The 18147-nt window shown below is 43.0% G+C and overlaps 1 protein-coding gene across 1 annotated transcript in view; it reads left to right on the top strand.

The window, feature by feature from the left end:
- The window catches only part of OTOG (otogelin), a 1045291-nt gene that overhangs the window by 90995 nt on the left and 936149 nt on the right, over positions 1–18147 (top strand). Inside the window, exons 5-7 of the mRNA XM_085647044.1 lie at positions 15413–15499; positions 15615–15769; positions 17209–17330. Coding sequence (XP_085503170.1) covers positions 15413–15499; positions 15615–15769; positions 17209–17330 — 364 coding nt within the window. The remainder of the gene's footprint in view (positions 1–15412; positions 15500–15614; positions 15770–17208; positions 17331–18147) is intronic.

Genomic DNA, 18147 nt, shown 5'->3' with positions numbered 1-18147 from the left:
AGAAGTTACTTAAAACCATTGCAATAAGAATTATACAATATAAAGACACTATTACATGATATAAGTAAAATTACTAATTCTAAAGAGAAAATCTTTACAATCCAATTTTTTTTTTTCAAGTGGTAAAGGGAGAGTAAAAATTGTGGCTTTAAAAACTGCAGGTACTATTATACAGGACAGTTGTTTTTCATGTGGGATAATGTCGCTTAAAAGTAAAACTGATTGTAGTTTAATCTCAAATGTATTACAACTCATTGACTTTCTTTGAAGGGATTTAGTTCAAAAGTCAACAGGTCTGTCCTTGTAATGCCTTGATATGCATATAGTGTGCCTTGAAGATGATATGACCGTTAAGTTGCGATTTATGTCAGCTGCGCTAAACAAATGAGATTATGTGTAGTCTTTGCTCCACCTTTAACAAAAATTTGACAAAACGACAATTTAGCTGAGGGTCGCCTGGATCAAAACAGGCTAGAATTGCCTGCTTTCTTGTTCGAATTCCCCTTTGGTTAAAGGCCCTAATTAACAGTTGTTTTCTTTCTGTCTGTACAGTGTTGCAAGGGCAAACTAAATGCAACAAATCTTCCATGTTAGTCCCAAGTCGACAAGTAGCAGGGAGAATTCCACGTAGCCAAGATGCCGCATGCTCTTTAACCGGTAGTAGCCCCAGACGGTATTTTTGAAACTGTTGCTTGTTAACCTCTTCTGTGCCCATGACGAGATAGTCTCGTCATGGAGCACGGTCGCGCTGTGCCCATGACGAGACTATCTCGTCATGAAACCCACCCGCGTGGGAAACGCCCGGCACAGGAGGGGGAAAGGGCGTGGCACCGAAGGGGTTAAAAGCTGGGTAACCCATGGCAAAATAATCTTGAAGGGAAATAGTCTTATAATTATTTAATGTCATCCACCCATGTGCCCTTTTTGTTAATATGGCTTTGTCCTCTATGACTAATTGAATTTTAAGTGACTTCTTGTCCGAATGCTTGTAGATCTGTAGGTTGGTTGGAGTTTCCCAGAGTTGTGAAAGACCTGTAAGGATAAGGGACTCTTGCAGGTACACTCTTGCTTGTGACGTTTTGCGGTGCTGTAGCTCATCCCATAACATATGATTCCGTGAGTTGGGTTGGCTTTCCTAATCTTGTGCCAGCTAATTATATATGCACCGCATCAAGCTAATGACTGCTTGAGCAACCCGAATTCTAACCTTATCTGTGCAGGGAAGGTGCAACTTGGCAAGGAGAATATAATTCTGTAAGCTTGAGAGATTGCATTGTCTAGGGTGCTGGCATCCTGCCCTCTTAATGCTTCACTTCCATATGAGATTGTTGGAAAAAGCTTTGCTCTTACGACTTCCAGGAGTGGCTTCAGAGAGGGACCGGCTAACCTTTTCTTCAAATCTTTGAATGCTATAGCCAGGAACAAGCCTTTCTTTTGTATTGCAGCCTTCTGTTTTAGGAAACTCCCTTTATTATCAATAATTACCCATGGTACTTATATTCTTCTACACTTTCCAGAAGCGTTTTACCCAAAAACCAAGCCTGCGTTTGTGGCTCTTGATGTTATAACTCATGGATTTAGTTTTACCTAAATTGACCGACAGGCCATTGGCTTGTCAGTAAGTCATCATTGTATCAAGGAGTCGTTGAAGTCCCACCCAGGTACGGCTAACCAGTACCACATCATCAGCATCTATGTTTTCCACCTAGTTAAGGAGCATGGGGATTACATGATTGTAATGCTTCCGTCTAATCTGCCAGAAAAAGTTTAAATAAAGTTGGTACTAGGACGCAACCTTGTTTTAAGCCTCGAGTAGTTCGAATTTTTCTAGAGAGATGCGTGCCTGCTCCTATTTTATCAACATGTTTAAAAGATATTGTGCTACCTTGCAGTTTGCTAGCCTCTGCCATAATTTCCCTCGGTCCACGCAGTCAAAAGCTGATTAGAAACCAATGTAACAAAAGTATAGGAGTGTTTTGGAAGCATGCGCAGCATCCATAAGTAAAGCAATTGCTAAAATATTCGTAATCATGCCAGAAGAATTTAGAAAAACGGTCTGATTCTATGGAATAATGGTGTTAATAAAGGACCATGATGTTAGCTCATCAAGCACAATTCCGGCAAAGTATTTGGCATCCTCGTACATTAATGTTATGAGGCGATAGTTTCCTGCAAGAGAACTATCCCCTCCTTTAAAAATGGGAGGTATAATCAGGACGCAGGAATAATTTTTGTGCTCCTGACCTCCGCGAACACTGGTGCCAAGGTTTTGACCCAGAGATATGGATCATGTTTAAATACCGCTGGAGATATGCTGTTTGCTCTCGGGCTCCTATTTCTGTCCTTTCATTATTTGCTTTTTAATGCTATTGGTGTTTACCTTAGGTAAAAACTCATGTTGTGTGTTTGTTAGAGTGTCCCAAAGTCTCATCTGGAAGTTTTCTGCTGACTGTTCATTAAAATTATTTTTTAGTTTGTGAGCCAATGAAACCTCAGTAATATGTGAGTTTACAGCTCTATTGTCAGGGTTAGAATTTGATTCACAGTAGTACAGAATCTAGTACTGTTGTTATAATTTATATCAGTATGTAATTTAGCCCATAATTTGTTGTGTTTGTCTCTTTGAATTCTCCATCTTAACTTCTTTATTAGTTTTTTATTTGACCTTAGTACTGCGAAGGCTGTTAAGCCTCTTGGCTTTTTCCTTAGTATTCTAAGGGCTTTATTTATTCTGGTGTTATACTCCCTGAATCTGGCATCGTTTGTTACATTAGTGACCTCCTTGTATACTTTATTATCACATTTAGTGTTGTTTGATTTGGAGTGTGTTTCCCGTAGTATTCCAATGAGAGTTGACCACATGTTTACCGCAGTAGTTTCATTGCTTAAAATGTCTTGAAATGTGTCCTTTACATTTGCATGTAGTTGAATAAGCCCTCCTGGAGTGCTCTTAATACGTCTACAGTTTGTAAGGTAAAGTTTGTCTATTGTCTCCCTTATATGGTTTGAACTGGTAATATGTGGAGAAAATGTAACTTCTTGAGGAAGCTGGTCACTACCAGATCTATCTGTAATTTGAAAAGAACAGACATGTTGAAATATGGAGAGGGATACAAAGGTATAGTCCAAACAAGTACTAGTTTTGTTAGAATGAAATGTGTCATTTGGCGGATTATCTGTTTGGAACCTGTCGTTTAGGGCCCCTAAGGCTTAAGTGCTCGAGGTCATCCAATAGCCGACACCCAATTTTTATCTGGTTCCCTAAGGTATTTTCCAAAGTGCTGTTTGAGATATTGGTAAATCGCTTGCGGAATGCCCATTAATTATAAATTAAAGTCCCCGGATATAACAAAGTGGGTCGAGTTTTCCTTCTCTAGCAATTTTGTTAATTATTGCACTACCTTTTTAATGCAGTTAAGTTTGTTTTTAGGATGAATATAGATATTAATAAAACTTACACCAGTAGAGACATCTTCAATGTTAATGGTGTATTTTGCTGCATTTGTTTCTGTTAGTGAGGGAACAATGGCTCCTGTGGAGTGATAAAGGTTTTTCTAATAAAAATGTGCACGATGACAATATACAGGGTTGGATTGATGTCAAAAAGAAAGCTGGCCACAAACACCGAGGATGCGGTCAATTTGTAAAATTGTTTATATAGTAGATAAGTAAGGTAAACAATATATACATAGAGCTTTGGAGTCGAAATACTTTTGTACAACAAACAATAATTAAACAATAGTGAGAGGTGTCCCAGTGAAAAAGAAAACCAAAAATCGTTTGGAACCTAAACTAGTGGTGACATATTATGTGACATATGTACAAGGTTTCACTTTAGAACATTTTGGCGACCATTGGAAATTTGGCAATGTTTTGAACAACACTTTATACAATCATAAGTGCTGGGTAATGGTTCGTCTTTGTTAACTGTCGAGTGGCTTTAATGTCTAGGGCTGTAGCCGAGGCTACGCTGGCTATTGAAATATAGTTTGCCAGCCCTCCTGAGGGATGCCTGTATTTTGCCTGTTTTACAGCAGGAGTAAAAAAAGGTTTGTGTAGCCTTGGATATAAACAGGCTCCACCAGCCACGTTTCCTGGAGAAAAATAATGTCAAATAACAGCAGGTAATTATACAGCTCTGGATCCATTCATTTTGTTTTCAGTTTGTTTATATTCCAGGAACACATGCACAGTGGTCTGGGGTTCAGTCCTGTTTGATTTTCCGGAACTGGTTTTTGTCACGGTTGAGTTAGAGTGAATCTTGCTGTTCTAACTACATCACGTATGGCTCTTTGAGACCTTTCCCGGGCGACTCACTCTTTTTGTAAGATTTGCATAATAGGCATTATTTTTCCATGGAGCCCTTTGCACCCTTTAACACTGAGGTGGTTTCTTCTTTCCGCATTTCTGATTTCACATTTTGACCTTGTGGTAGAAGGGGCAAAGGGTATCCTATCATTTTTCCAAGAATGACCTTTATTCCCCATTTTTTAAGAGCTGGATCCTCTGCAAGAATTATTTTTGTGATGTTGGTTGAGGACCACATGGTCTTAGTTACTTCGCCACCAGGGGCTGCGTCTGAGCTTTCAGCAGCAAGTTCTTTTGATGTTCCATTGCTAGGACTTGGCGTGGCTGCCAGTAGTCTGAGGATGTTTCCCCACTTTAAGACATCGGGCCCGATTCACAGAATTAACTTAAGACAAAATCCTAAACTTACTACTTTTAGTATTCACAGAATGCACTTACTACTTTTGGTATTCACAGAATGCACTTACTACTTTTGGTATTCACAGAATGGATTTATGACTACTAACTTTACGTCCGCACTCGGGCCGGAAATTCTGGCCCGGAGGCGGAGCTTCCGGCCTGGAGGCGGGGCTTGCGGGCCGGAGGCGGAGTTTCTGGCCTGGAGGTGGAGATTTTGGCCATGGCTAAATCTCCATCACTGGCCGGAATCCCCACCTCCGGCCCAGAAGTTCCGCCTCCGGCCCAGAAGCCCCGCCTCCGGGCTGGAAGCTCCGCCTTCGGGCCAGAAGCTCCGCCTCTGGGCCGGAATTTCCAGCCCGAGTGCGGACGTAAAGTTAGTAGTCGTAAATCCATTCTGTGAATACCAAAAGTAGTAAGTGCATTCTGTGAATACCAAAAGTAGTAAGTGCATGCTGTGAATACCAAAAGTAGTAAGTTTAGGATTCTGTCTTAAGTTAATTCTGTGAATCGGGCCCATCATGTCTACATCTGGAGACATATTCCGGAATCAGGATTAGAACCGAGGTATTGTCCAGATCATCCTTTGCATTGAACTGAAGGTTTTCCAGATTAGGACTTGCTTTAATATGATCTAATGAACTTGGAGTGCCTTCTTGTGAGATCATACTTGGCATGGTAACATTCACAGTGCTGCCGGAGAATACATTAGGTTAAATACTGATAGAAGATGTTGAAGCTAAGACAGCAGTTAGATTTGAAAAAAATGATTTATCGATTTGAATTTTATTATTTGTCTGTGTTGAAGTGCTATTTCCTGTTCTCACTGTAGGTAACCGTTCCCCTATGCTGTTTCTGTGATTTAAGGCCCCAGCCGTTGAAGATGCCATTATGAGGTCATCTAAGACCGTGATTTGGGTTGTCATAGACTTCTTGGAGATGTATTTGATGCCTGTAATGTATCTTGGGGTTCCCCATGTATGCTCGCTATTGTTAAAGTGTGACTGGACTCGGTGAACTGTTTGCAAGGCCCTGGGTGATTCAGGTCTAGATGGCGCTGTGCTCCCTTTTCCTCATCCCCCTGTGTGGTCACAGTTGCAATTTGCATTGCTTTTTGCTCTGATCATAATGATGCGTCAAAGAGGGGGTAGAATTGCACTTGGCCAGCAGTTTTTTTATTAGGTCCCTTTCTTTTTTGTGCCTGTCTATATTTAGCATTACCTTTTTTTTATCATCCACCTTCCCCAGCATTGGGGGATTTAGACGCTGGCTGCTGTTCTGTAATGTGAATATTCTTTGGTGCGCTTGTGTTGGGTTTTGGCTGAATGCCTGTTTTACGCCCTTGATTACTAGAACTGCTTACCTTGTTCCGGGAACTAACATGTGAGGAAGCTCTTCTTGCATGAACCACTTGGCTAGCCTGAAACTTCGCTACACACTTGATCCTCTTACTAGTTCACGCACATACAGTCCATGATGGTTTGAGCTCCCTGTTACCCACAACAGTGGGCCTCCCCCCCATATACACATGAACCCCCTAATACCACCCTGCTCGTTTGCTGACGGTCCTGCTGTTCTGTTGCCCCCTTTTTTTCAGATACCTGGTTGCTCTTTCCCCCTCCCAATCCAACAGAGGTTCTCTCACTTTGTTGCCCGACGCGAGGTACTGAAAGCGTACTGGCCAAGTCCTGGTTGCACACAAGCCCTGCTACTATATGTTGAGCCCTAGCATAGCCTAGGGCATGATATCCAGACAAGCATCTATGAAACTGGGCCCAGGTATGATTTATAGAAGGACACTGTTGTATAATGGAATAGTGTTTAATATATGCTAACTGTCTCTTTACAGTTCCTGTGAATATTGTCAAACTGTATTAAAATCCTCAATAAAGAGAGTTTGAAAAAACAATAACCTACCCTTATCCTTCTACTTTTTCCCCAATTCCTTTTTTCTCTTCCATTTTTCTCCATTCTTTCTCTTCTGCCCTTTCAATCTCTGCTCCTCCACTTGACTTTTCCTTCTCTTTACTGCACTTTCCCTCCTTCCACTTCTGCCCTTCCATTTTATTTTCCATCTCAGTTTCTTTTCACATGTCTTTTGCCTCCAGATCCCCACTTTTCTCATCCCTCTTGCCCTCCAGTACCTCTGTTGATCTCTCCTAGTATCACCTGGTGGCAGTGTGCTTCCACACGTACACATCCCTTTGGTATATATCGAGGTGTTAAAGAGAAAGACTAATGTAAATTTATAAGGTGCAAGCCATTATCTAAAAGAAAACTTTGATATCTATGCTTATAAAGAGAGTAATATAAATACTGCGGGAAAGTAAGTAACAAATGTGGGAGGTGATAGACAAGCAAATTGAAATCACAGACTCTGCAATGTCGCCGGAATTTCCGCTACCATTTACTGCTGGCATTAAGTTTTTCATATGATGTGCCTCATTGCCTAGACTTATTGCAGATTCTCTTAGCTGCCTTCACTTTACTTTAACAAAGACACTGATGTCTCCTAAGGTTCAGTCTTGGCAAGACTAGAAAATGATTCTTGTGTTGGCAGCACAAACTGCCCTTGCAATCATGCCAAGTATCCAGTGTATGATGCACCTGCTGTCACAGGTGTTAAGAGAGAGGCATTGCTAAACTAGTAAGCAGAAGCTTCTAGTAAATGGATTACTCTCCTTGACGGGAATAGGGATTTAAAAGAGTTCTGCTTTTAAATGTTATGAAGGTCTGAGAAAAAAACTTCTCTGCTGGATGTAAATAGAGTTTAATGAGGAGGGGCAGAATGGGGAAGAGTGGAAACAGTGATAGCGCCTCCCAAGCGATTCCCTACCCTATGCTTCCTCCTGGCACTTCTATATGCGGAATGAGAGTGCTATCATCTCCCCTCTTTCCTTTCCTGCCCAACCATAAACTAGGAGCTTGTGTACTGGAGCAGAAAAGGGTGGACAGAGATGAGTAATAACTAGACTTCAGCAGTACCCTTCCAGCTCCCATTAACTCATCCGTATCTCCTGTCCTATGTTTCACCTTTCCCAGCCTCAAAGAAGAAGCAGGGAAGAAAGAAATAGAGTGTGAAAGAATGAGAGAGAATGAGAGGAAGAATTAGTTGGGGGCGATCAGGCAGTGTGAAACAGAGAGAAAACTGAAACAAGATTAAACAGTAGAATATTAAATGGAAGGGAGAATTAGAGATACCAGAGGCACAATGGTAGCAAAGAGGCAGAGATACAGAGAGATAAAGAGATATAAAAGAGCGAAACTAGACCAATTTCAGATAATATGATCCAGAGACACAGATGTGGAATAAAGAGAGGTGGGACCTGAGGAACAAGATTCACAGAGATCAAGGAAAGGAGGAGAACATGAAAGACCAAAAGAAAGAGAAGCCCAGAGAGAGAGAGCTGTGGCAAAGAAACTAGCAGTAGAAGCAAACCAAGGCCAAGGTTATCACAGTGAACAAGAGAGACAGAGACTAGAACTGTTGGAGAGAGAGAGAAAGAGAGGAAGATAGAACGATAGATAGACAGACAGATAGACAGAGATGGATGGATGGATGGTTGGATAGATAGATGGATAGATGAATTGATAGATAGATGAATAGATAGTTAGAATAGATGCCAGAGGCAGGAGAAAAAAGGCCAGAGGCTACAGCCATTAGATATTAAACAGAGAGTCAGAGAAGGGTAGACAGAGATCAGAGTATGGGGGGTGGATGCTAGGCAGACTGGGTAACAGGGGAAATACATAAGGACTTACTCCACAAACAATGAAGAAAAGAGGGGGAACAGAGACAAGCTATGGGTATGTGAAGTATCAAGTTCAAACCAGAGACCCCGTAGACCCCAACGACCTAAAGAACTACCACCCCATCTCTCTCCTCCCATTCCCAGTAAAGGTCCTTGAGAAAGCCAACAACCACCAGCTCACAGACCGCTTTGAGAGAATGTCCTCATCCTCCTCGACCTCTCCGGTCCGCAGCCTTCAACATCGTATCCCATCACATCCCTGTCACCAGACTACTTCACATCGGTATCAGTGGCAACACACTCAAACTTATCATCTCATTTCTCTCAGGATGCACTCAAAGAATACACCTCCCACCCATCAACTCCAAACCCAAAATCACCATCTGTGGCATCCCCCAAGGCTCCTCTCTCAACCACACTCTCTTCAACATCCACGTGACTCCGTTGGCCAACACCGTCCGCAGTCACGGACTCAACATCATCTCATATACTGATGACACCCAACTCATCCTCCCTCTCACCTCCACCACCAGAGCAAACTTCCAGAACACCATCACCAACGTCGCGGACTGGATTAAGTCCAACTGCCTAAAATTAAACACAGACAAGATGGAAGTGCTCATCTTTGGTCAAAAACCCTCCCCCTGGGATGACTCCTGGTGGCCCTCCGCTCTCAGACCCGCTCCAACCCCCACCACCCACGCCAGGAACCTAAGCATCATACTGGACTACAAGCTCTCGATGAAACGCCAGGTGAACACAGTTACCTCCTCAAGCTTCCACATCCTCCAAATGCTCCGTAAGGTCTTCAGGTGGATCCCATCTGGCACACCAGCAAAACAGTAACAAAGGCCCTCATCACCAGTCGGCTTGACTATGACAATGCACTTTACGCTGGAATCACAAATCAACTGCTAACATGACTCCAGACAATCCAAAACACAGCAGAAAGATTCATACTGCATCTCTCAAAACGTTTAAGCATAACCCCCCACCTCAGAGACCTACACTGACTCACAATCAAGAAGAGATGCCACTTCAAACTACTCAGCCATGCGTTCAAGGCCCTCCACAACATAAGACCAGCCTACATCAAGCACCGACTGACCTTTCACCAGCCCACAAGACAACTCCTCTCGGCCCATCTAGCCCTCACATATGTTCCACGCATCCATCGAGCCTGAGGAGGGTACTGTTCCTTCTCTTACCTCACTGCCAAGTCCAGAAACAACCCTCCCCTCCACCTCCAGACCTCCACTACCCTCACAGATTTCAGAAGAGCTCTCAAGTTCTGCTGTTCGATGGACGTGTCTGTCTCCAGCACCTGGATACCCCCGGGGAAGATAAGCTGCACTTTACAAATCCAAATTGAATTGCACCCTTCTCACTTGAGTTTCAGAGCCAAACATTTCATGACAAGGTTAGGTCTTCTAAATGGCGTTGCCCTGTTGCTAACCTCTATTCTTCACCTGGGTTTGATTTCCCTCGATTTCACAGTCATACTGTGCCAGCACTGGTGGTCTTCAGCTCACTTATGCAAGACTGGATGTTCATCTTATTCTTGCCTTGGAACATGTCCTTCTTTGTTTTGTCTCATTAGCTCTAAAGTAGATAACATACTCCTAAACTTAAGAACAATGTGAGGGTAAGATTTGCTGTTGGGGGAAATGCTAAGAAAACAATCTAAAATACAAACCGTTGGAAATACTGCTACTCCCAAACCAAAACAGTGTCCATCAATTACAGGTAGAAGCTCCTGCTTTTACATTTCTGAACGCTTTTACTGTACCCCACTCTCATTTAATAAAATAAACCACACCAGGCCCTCGAAATGCAATAGATTTGGTACAGCTACAGACCCTGCTGCATTCTTTCACCTGAATTGAGAATGTCCAGCAGTTAGAACCTACTGGACAGACGTTCAACAACACTAGGAGAAACAATGGAACTACATATTGAAAGCTCTTCCAAATTAATGTTGTTGGGATTCACCAAACCTCTCCCCCAAACCAGCTAAAACATTATCTTCAGTATTGATACTATTAGCTAAACTAAGGTTACTGCATGTTTAGATGAAGAGCCCCCTTAAACTTTCCACCTGGCTAAAAAAACTCTACATTTAGTGATGCGACTGCAGAAATATCTGCTGGAAGGCAACTGCCCCATTTTAGACTACAAGACATATGGGGGACTCTCACAACCTTACTAGTAACTTTACAGGGTCAAGTCGATCCCACACAACCAAATGTAATTTGATCTGCGAGACCGATCAGTCTTAACCTATTGTGGTTAATTTTGTAATGTGCCTGGATTTCATTGTTTCTTGCTGTGAATATACTAGAAAAGCCCTTTGTTGACTTTTGTATTCTCATATTTATTAGTAATGCTATGTAAATCTCTAAAACAGAACACTGAGTGTCTTATTGTTTCGGAGCCTAGATATATAATTTGGGATGCCATGGCAGTTGCAATATATTGGTAATGCTCAAGATACCATTTCCAAGTTCGGTCTCCGTTAGAGATCATAGGTCATGATAGTCCGAAAACTTGCCCCAAATTTTGCAGAATTTCTGAAGGCAGCCCCTATCAGTATAAATCTGTTCTTCCTGCTTCCCACAGCAGTCCATACCGGATCGGCAAAATTTCAGGTTAGGTGTCGGCATTATTTCCAGGCGCTCGCAATGTCTCTTTTTGCTATCAGTGCAGCTAATCCCGCCAGTGTCCTGCCCCTCCTTGTAACCCAAACTCCTGTGGAGCGTTGCATGTTTCACGCCACTCCTCTTCCACCAGCTCTCCAACCCATCCCTCTTATCTCTGTCTAAACAGTTTAAGTACCTTTGGGGCATTATGAATAAGGGCACGATATATCTGGGATGTAACGCCCCCCTCGTCTAGTCTCCCCGTCAGCAGTCTCGCCTCCAAGGGGCTCAATTCTGGTGACTAAACGAGCAAGATATTGATCAAGAGCATATCGCAAATGCAAATATTTGGGGAATTAAGCATGGAAAAGTGTGTAATGAGTTTGGAGGTCTGTAGAGAAGTACATAGAAGATCCGCACTTCACATCCTCCAACACGGTGATTCCAACCAAATCCCAAGAGCGGAAGACTTCCAGCCCTGTTGTGTGGCTCAGCTAGCGCTCCTTCCATGGAGGGTCTGCTGGGTCAGCTGTCTGTCCCAGCTAGTGAATCTGTTGGCTGCTGTCCTCAGCAGGAATATCACTCTAGTGATCTCTGGGAGACCAAGGGGTAATGGCTGGCCATATAGGTAATGCATCACTCTGTCAAGACCAAGACAGGACAATTCAAGTTCGTACACCGCGTTATTCCATCCGCCTGTCAACCACTCATTGACAACAAATTGGTGAAACACCAAGTAATACAATCGAATATCCACCATGCCTAGGCCTCCGTCGTACACTGAGGGATGACACTTAGCCTGCACAATGCATAAGGGATGGCAACTCCAGAGGAAGGATAGAAGCAGCTTTGCCACCGCAAGAAACTAAGCATTGGGGATCTGGAGCAGGAAATTCTGCAGGATGTAGAGAAAGCGGGGGAGTATCATCATTTTAATCAGTGATTTCCTCCTGTTTCCTTGAAGCGTTGGAGGACCTTAAGAACTCTGGGCCAGATGCCGCAGGGTCGACGAGAAACAGGAGGACTTCATCGGCATATATTGCAATTCTGTCTTCTAGCGTTTTGCTCTATCTCTAGTCTCTCATCTGAGCATCCAGCTGATTATATTAGCCTAGGGTTCAATGGCAAGGCTGAAGAGGAGAGGAGTGAGCGGGCATCCCTGATGGGTAGCGCATTGAATCGGAAATGTGTGAGAGAGCACACTGTTGATGAAGACTAGGTCTGCAGGTCGTGAGTACCAGAGAGCCACCAAGGTGTGTAAGCAGGTACCAAAGCCCATATATAGCAGCACTGAGTCGAGATAGGTCCAGTCAACAGTGTCAAAAGCCTTTTTGAAATCAACCAGCAATAAATTTGCCACACCTTTAATATCGCTGACATGAGCAAGCGCCACTTGTGCGCGATGGATACAGTGCCAAGGGCTGAGGTTAGGCATAAACCAACATTGATCTGGGTGTATTAAAGAGTGGAGAACGAGCTGTAGTCTAGTCACCAGGGTTTTGGCATAGATCTTCATATCCATGTTAATTAGAGAAATAGGGTGGTAAGAGGTGCAGTTCATCACTGGATGATCTAATTTGGGGATGACTACAATGGTCGCAGGGTCAAATCCTGGAGAGGAGAACCCTTGTTCCTCAGCCTCGAAGGAGGTGCGGGGTGAAGATGTAGTGGAATTTCAAATAGTATTCAAAATGAAAGTCGTCCAGGCCTTGTTTAGTAATTTGTTATGTGTTATATACATCTTCAAAAAACAATAAAAAGATTTGGAAAAACAACTCATAATTCTGAACATTCTGAAAACCCTTTTATGCACAAGGATTGGAAGTTAGCCCTGAACTTATGATGAAGTCTTTATCAGTGAAGCAATGGGCCTTGCTCCCCTTACATCTTCTATACGTGTTCCCAGCCATCACTCACTGAGCCGGATCACAAAACATTTCTGATTAGTACTAATACATGCTCATTGTGATAGTAAGGGAGTGCTTGGGGAAAATGCCTTTTATCATATTATTATGAAAGCAGGTTTGTAAAAGGGCTAATCGGTGATGAGAATGTTTGTCCATATTTGTTGTGTAGCAGTTTGCACGGTTTGTGATGTGTTTTGTATTATCTTTTCTGTTTTGTGTTTGAACTATTGCATTGTGCTAGTTGTTTGTTGTACTCGATGTTATGTTCTATCTTAACTGTTTTGTTGTGCTGTGCCATGATATATGTTACTGTGTTATTCTTTTTCTTTTGTTGTAGTTTTGTTTCTTGTTGAGCTCTGCAATTTCTTTAAATATGCCAAAACACATGCTGCTACATATGCAGCCAAAAACAGCATATGCCTTTAAATTCCCAGTTACAAACATAAATTTACCGGCCAGGTGAAAACCCTAGTCAGGGGTCAACTATGCAGCTATGCAAATATGTATTACTTTCCTGCCTTTCCATCGGCTGCCCACTTTGTGCAGCCTCTCTGCCTCTGACAGTGCATGGTGCAGCGATGCCTACCAGGGCTCAGGATGTAGTATGCTTAAAATGTGGAGTTGAGTGGCAACGTGCAGTGAAGCGGGAGAGTGCAAATATAAATGAGCGAATGGAGGGAGGGTTGCCAGCTGGCCGGTTTTGTATCAGCATCATCAGTATTTAATGTCCCTGCCAGTACAAAAATTAGAAGCCACCAAAAGCTGGTAGCTTCTCAGTACATACTAGAAACAGTAAATGTTAGAAGAAGACACTTTCAAAAAAAGAAAGGGCGTTTTAAAAAAATGAATACAGACTTCATATATAGTTCTACTTAAGAATCGGGCCTTTGAAGAATCCTAAAACGTGAACAGATGGCTAGTACTTTTCTCTGGAAAAGGTAGCCACCGTAAGTATAATACAGGGACTGAGTGAGACAGATAAAGGAAATGTGACAGGAAGTGAGACGTGAAAAGAAATAAATGATGGGAACGTATGGGATACAAAGAGACGGAAAAGGCAATGAAAAGTGGTTGAGCAACACATATGACGGGCAAGCATGCAAGAGCAGTGACAGAGAAATAATGCAGAGAATTACAGAAAGTAGTAAAGCGGAAGAGTGCATGTGAGAGAGGCACAAATGAGTAGTTCAGATAGCTAAGGAGAGAGCCAGAGAGAGAGACAGAGAGAGAGACAATGAGCTAGAATGTTAGCATATATCTACATTTAGATAAATGTAGTTATCATAGAAATCTGGCATGGATACGTCCCTCGAGATCGAACACTGGTGAACCCTGAGCTAGTGCAACAGGTAGAGAGAGATGGAAGGGAAAGGAAGAGCGAAATAGGGAAAGAGAAGGTGAGATGAGGAGGGAAGAGGAAATAAAAAGGATGGTGACACAGACAGGGAACAGAAGAGTGAGACTAGAGAGAGAGGGAGAAGAAAGACAGATGAACAAAGCTAGAGGAGCTGCTCCCTGCCCCTCAGACACTGCTGACCTCCTGCTGGAAGACCCCCACTCTGTTCACCCTCTTCTCTGTTTTTCTGCTGCTCTTTGACTCCCTGAAGCTTAGGAAGATCCGATTCTTGTCCCTGGAACCTTCCTTCAGGCCCTTCCTCTGGAACAAGTTGAAGTGGGATTTGTGTAACATCCCAGTCTTCTTTGATTAAGTAAGATGAACAATGAGCGATGATTGTGCAGCTTACAAGCACTGTTATTTACTCTTCAACTTGTTGCGGGTCATGTTAGCGGCCGGTGGATCTTTTATAAACTCCCATGTCCCAAACAGTAAAATGTAAACATTTTTAGTTGGATTGAATGTTTTTTCTCGCATCGTCTGGATACAAACAAGGGCACAATGGTCTGCAGATAGACAAGGTAACAAGCATCCAATCAGATGGTCCTCGTTTCCTTTCTAGGCAATGATGCCCTCGTCTGAGTGATTGCTGTATGAGTGATCTTTTCCCTGTTTGCTGGCCATCGAGGCCCTGCGCAGCCTCCAGCTTTGCACCTGATAGGACATTCAAAGCTAGCATTCGATTTCTAAATTATATTTATAACGTTTCATCCACTTCCTTAATATCCCTTTTTGAGGCTGTTCCAGGGCTCAGGGCAACATGATGCCACTTTCCTTCATCGTGGCTAAAGCTCTTTTGATGACACATTGGGGGGGGGGGGGGGGGGATTGTCAACGAGCATGCCATGTCACTTCCGCTGGCATGTTGGTGAATCGACATCCATGATCAGGAAACAATACATTCTTTCACAAGACAACTTTCATGCAGTGTAGTTTTATTTGTAAAGAGTGTTTCTTTGCCTTGAACGTGCATGGTAATGTGAAAGTGTGTAAAATCTGCATGTTTTAATTTAGAGGCGTGCTTCAACGGTGGAGAATGTGCGCAAAGGAAACGCTGTGACTGTAGTCGTTATAACGCCACAGGATCAAGATGTCAAACAGGTGCGTTGTTCAACCTGCCTGGTAGCGTAAGTGAAACAAGATGGTTCATGTAAAGGCATTCACTGAAAGCCCGTCATGTAAATACCGAATGTAACAACCATGTGTATTCTTGTAGTGCACAATACAGGCTCAGAAAGAGACAGCATCTGTCGGACATGGGGCCAGTACCATTTTGAAACGTTTGACGGACTTTATTTCTACTTTCCTGGGAAGTCGACCTATGATCTTGTGAGGCAGAATGGCCTGGATGAGCAGAGCTTCTCAATACAGGTGCGGGCATGCCACTATATTTATTCACATAATACTGCAGTAGGTTTAATGGCTGATCCTGAATTTATTTTTTCATTTGGATATGAAAAGTCGTTTTGGTGAACTAGATATTCGTTTTGATATTCCGGTCAAGGAATTGTCGACTATTAAAATATTAAACGGCTGTGTAGGCATCCATGCCAGGATTAGGGTGGACATCAAGGTCGGGCTGCCGTACAGGCTAGTCAGACAGTGCCTCCCGGGCTGGTCTGACAGGTCAGTGTGTGGACCGTATTTTTGGCTGTGTGTGGGCCTGTTTTATGGGGTACTGTTGATTTCACTGATATTAAAACAAACATTGCCTACAGCAAACTCAAATCCATGCAATCTTCGATACTTTGCAAAACACTTATACAGCATGTCTTTACAAGTTCAAAACTGCCTTAATTTGAAAACATGGGCCATCTTTGTCAGCCATCTGCTTTACTAAAGGGGGCCACTTTTATTATGTTGCCCAGGCCAATTTTCTGCCCCAGTCCAACCATGCTTGCAATTATACATTCGCCGGGTATTTTGCACTTCTTGATAGACTTTGCACACTTAGAGACACTTTGCATACTCAGGGATATCAAAAGACATTTATTGGAGTCCAGTGGGCTATTGGGGTTTCATACCAAAACCCCAGCAGCTAATTAAGGCATTTTTATACAACCTGCCCGGATATTAAGTTTATCCAGTATGAACACTGTGTAATGCCATTACAGAGAATTCCTTTCACCACCTCCTGGAGTAAGCTTGACTTCTTTTTATAGCCAACTTTGTAAACCAATATTACAAAACGATCAACTGCTTTGCAAATTAATGAAATAGTTTTAGCCCCTGAAACGCCAATGGTAAGCTAAATTATCCACCAGGGATGCTGCTCACCTCCTGTTGCCCAGGACCTAAAGAACATATCTCCAATCTACTGCCTTTTCCCATTATATGAAAACAACGGGAGCCCTTAGAATGCACCATTTCCATGTTATTCCCCATTATTAGGAGAAAACCCAGAATAGGCATTGGCGTAACGAAACGTGAGGGGATCCCCCTGCAAAGTACATGGAGTGGGCGCCCTGTGCAATGGACACAGTCCAGAGCTCTCAGTCTGCGCCCGTGCACAGTGCTGGAGGGGGTCCCCTGAAGCTCGGGGGCCCTCCCGCACCACAGGGGCTATTGTCATGCAACTGAGAATAGGGCCTATGGATTGCAGTCTGTAAAAAGGGAAAGATGGGGAACTGAACTTCACCTGGGGCGAGAAATAGCGCAGCATACTGATAGAGACATGCATTAAGAGGCCCTAGAATTTAAGGAAGCCGCTGTGCTATTGTTTTCTGTTTCAATGAGCTGATGTAATCAGCGAAATATATCAACAGTCTTGCATTACTGTAACATTTTATTTTAATCATTTTCCTATTTAGGTGCATAATGATCAGGGATGCACAGACTCTGTCTATACTTGTGAACGTGCAGTGAGTCTGTTTTTTGCAGGGGATGGAGAAATTAAGCTACAAGGCAACAATGTGACTTACAAAGGAAACAGGTAATTGTGCTTGTTTATGTATTGTAAAATGCCAATTATTTTGAGTGATGAACTGAAACATTTCACAATCTCACCGTAAGGACCAGGATCAAAACAGAAGCTCAATTTGAGCTCACGATCAGTGTATTTCAACGGTTATGCGACAAATAAACTGTGCTAGACCAGACTGATGAAAAACAGACTTTGCATATGTGCAAAATGAGGCGCATGTTTGAAAACTGGCTTTCACACATTTTGCCTGGTGCATCCCACTTCCACAGAAGGATGAGCTGAAAACTGTGGTTGGTCACCCTCTGGTTCCCCTCTGCCAGTATTCACCTTGTGCAGGTGAGAATGTAATGCAGGCAGTGGACAGAAATAACCCATCAGCTTTGACGACCCCATCATCACCAGGTCACCAAATGCATGTAGGACATAGAAAATAGATCAATTTTCACACCACACATAAAAGTGGAAATCTAACTATAAGCTTTGATATGTATGTCCACCTTAGTGACTTCACAGGGCAATACTTCTCTAATTGCTAACATCGATATAGGGATGGAAGCCTGGGGACATCAGCCCAAATAGTTGATGAGAAACAATGCATTACAGAACAACTGGCATGTCACCATTGCTTTTTTAAGTGTCAAGCTATAATCACCAAAGCCATTTTCAGTGGCGGCTTCTAACCAATGGGGTTTGGAAAAAAAATCACTTACCTGGTTACGGCTGCTGCCTCTCCTCCCTCCTGTTCTCTTCCCTCCTGATTCCGGGAATCATGGTGATTCCAGGCTCCCCTAAGCCATTCATGACGCTGCTGTCACAAGTATGACAG

Source organism: Triturus cristatus, chromosome 3_2, assembly GCF_964204655.1.
Source record: "Triturus cristatus chromosome 3_2, aTriCri1.1, whole genome shotgun sequence".
NCBI lineage: Eukaryota > Metazoa > Chordata > Amphibia > Caudata > Salamandridae > Triturus > Triturus cristatus.
Note: the sequence above shows the minus strand (reverse complement) of the source record. Positions and strands in the feature narration are given on the sequence as shown.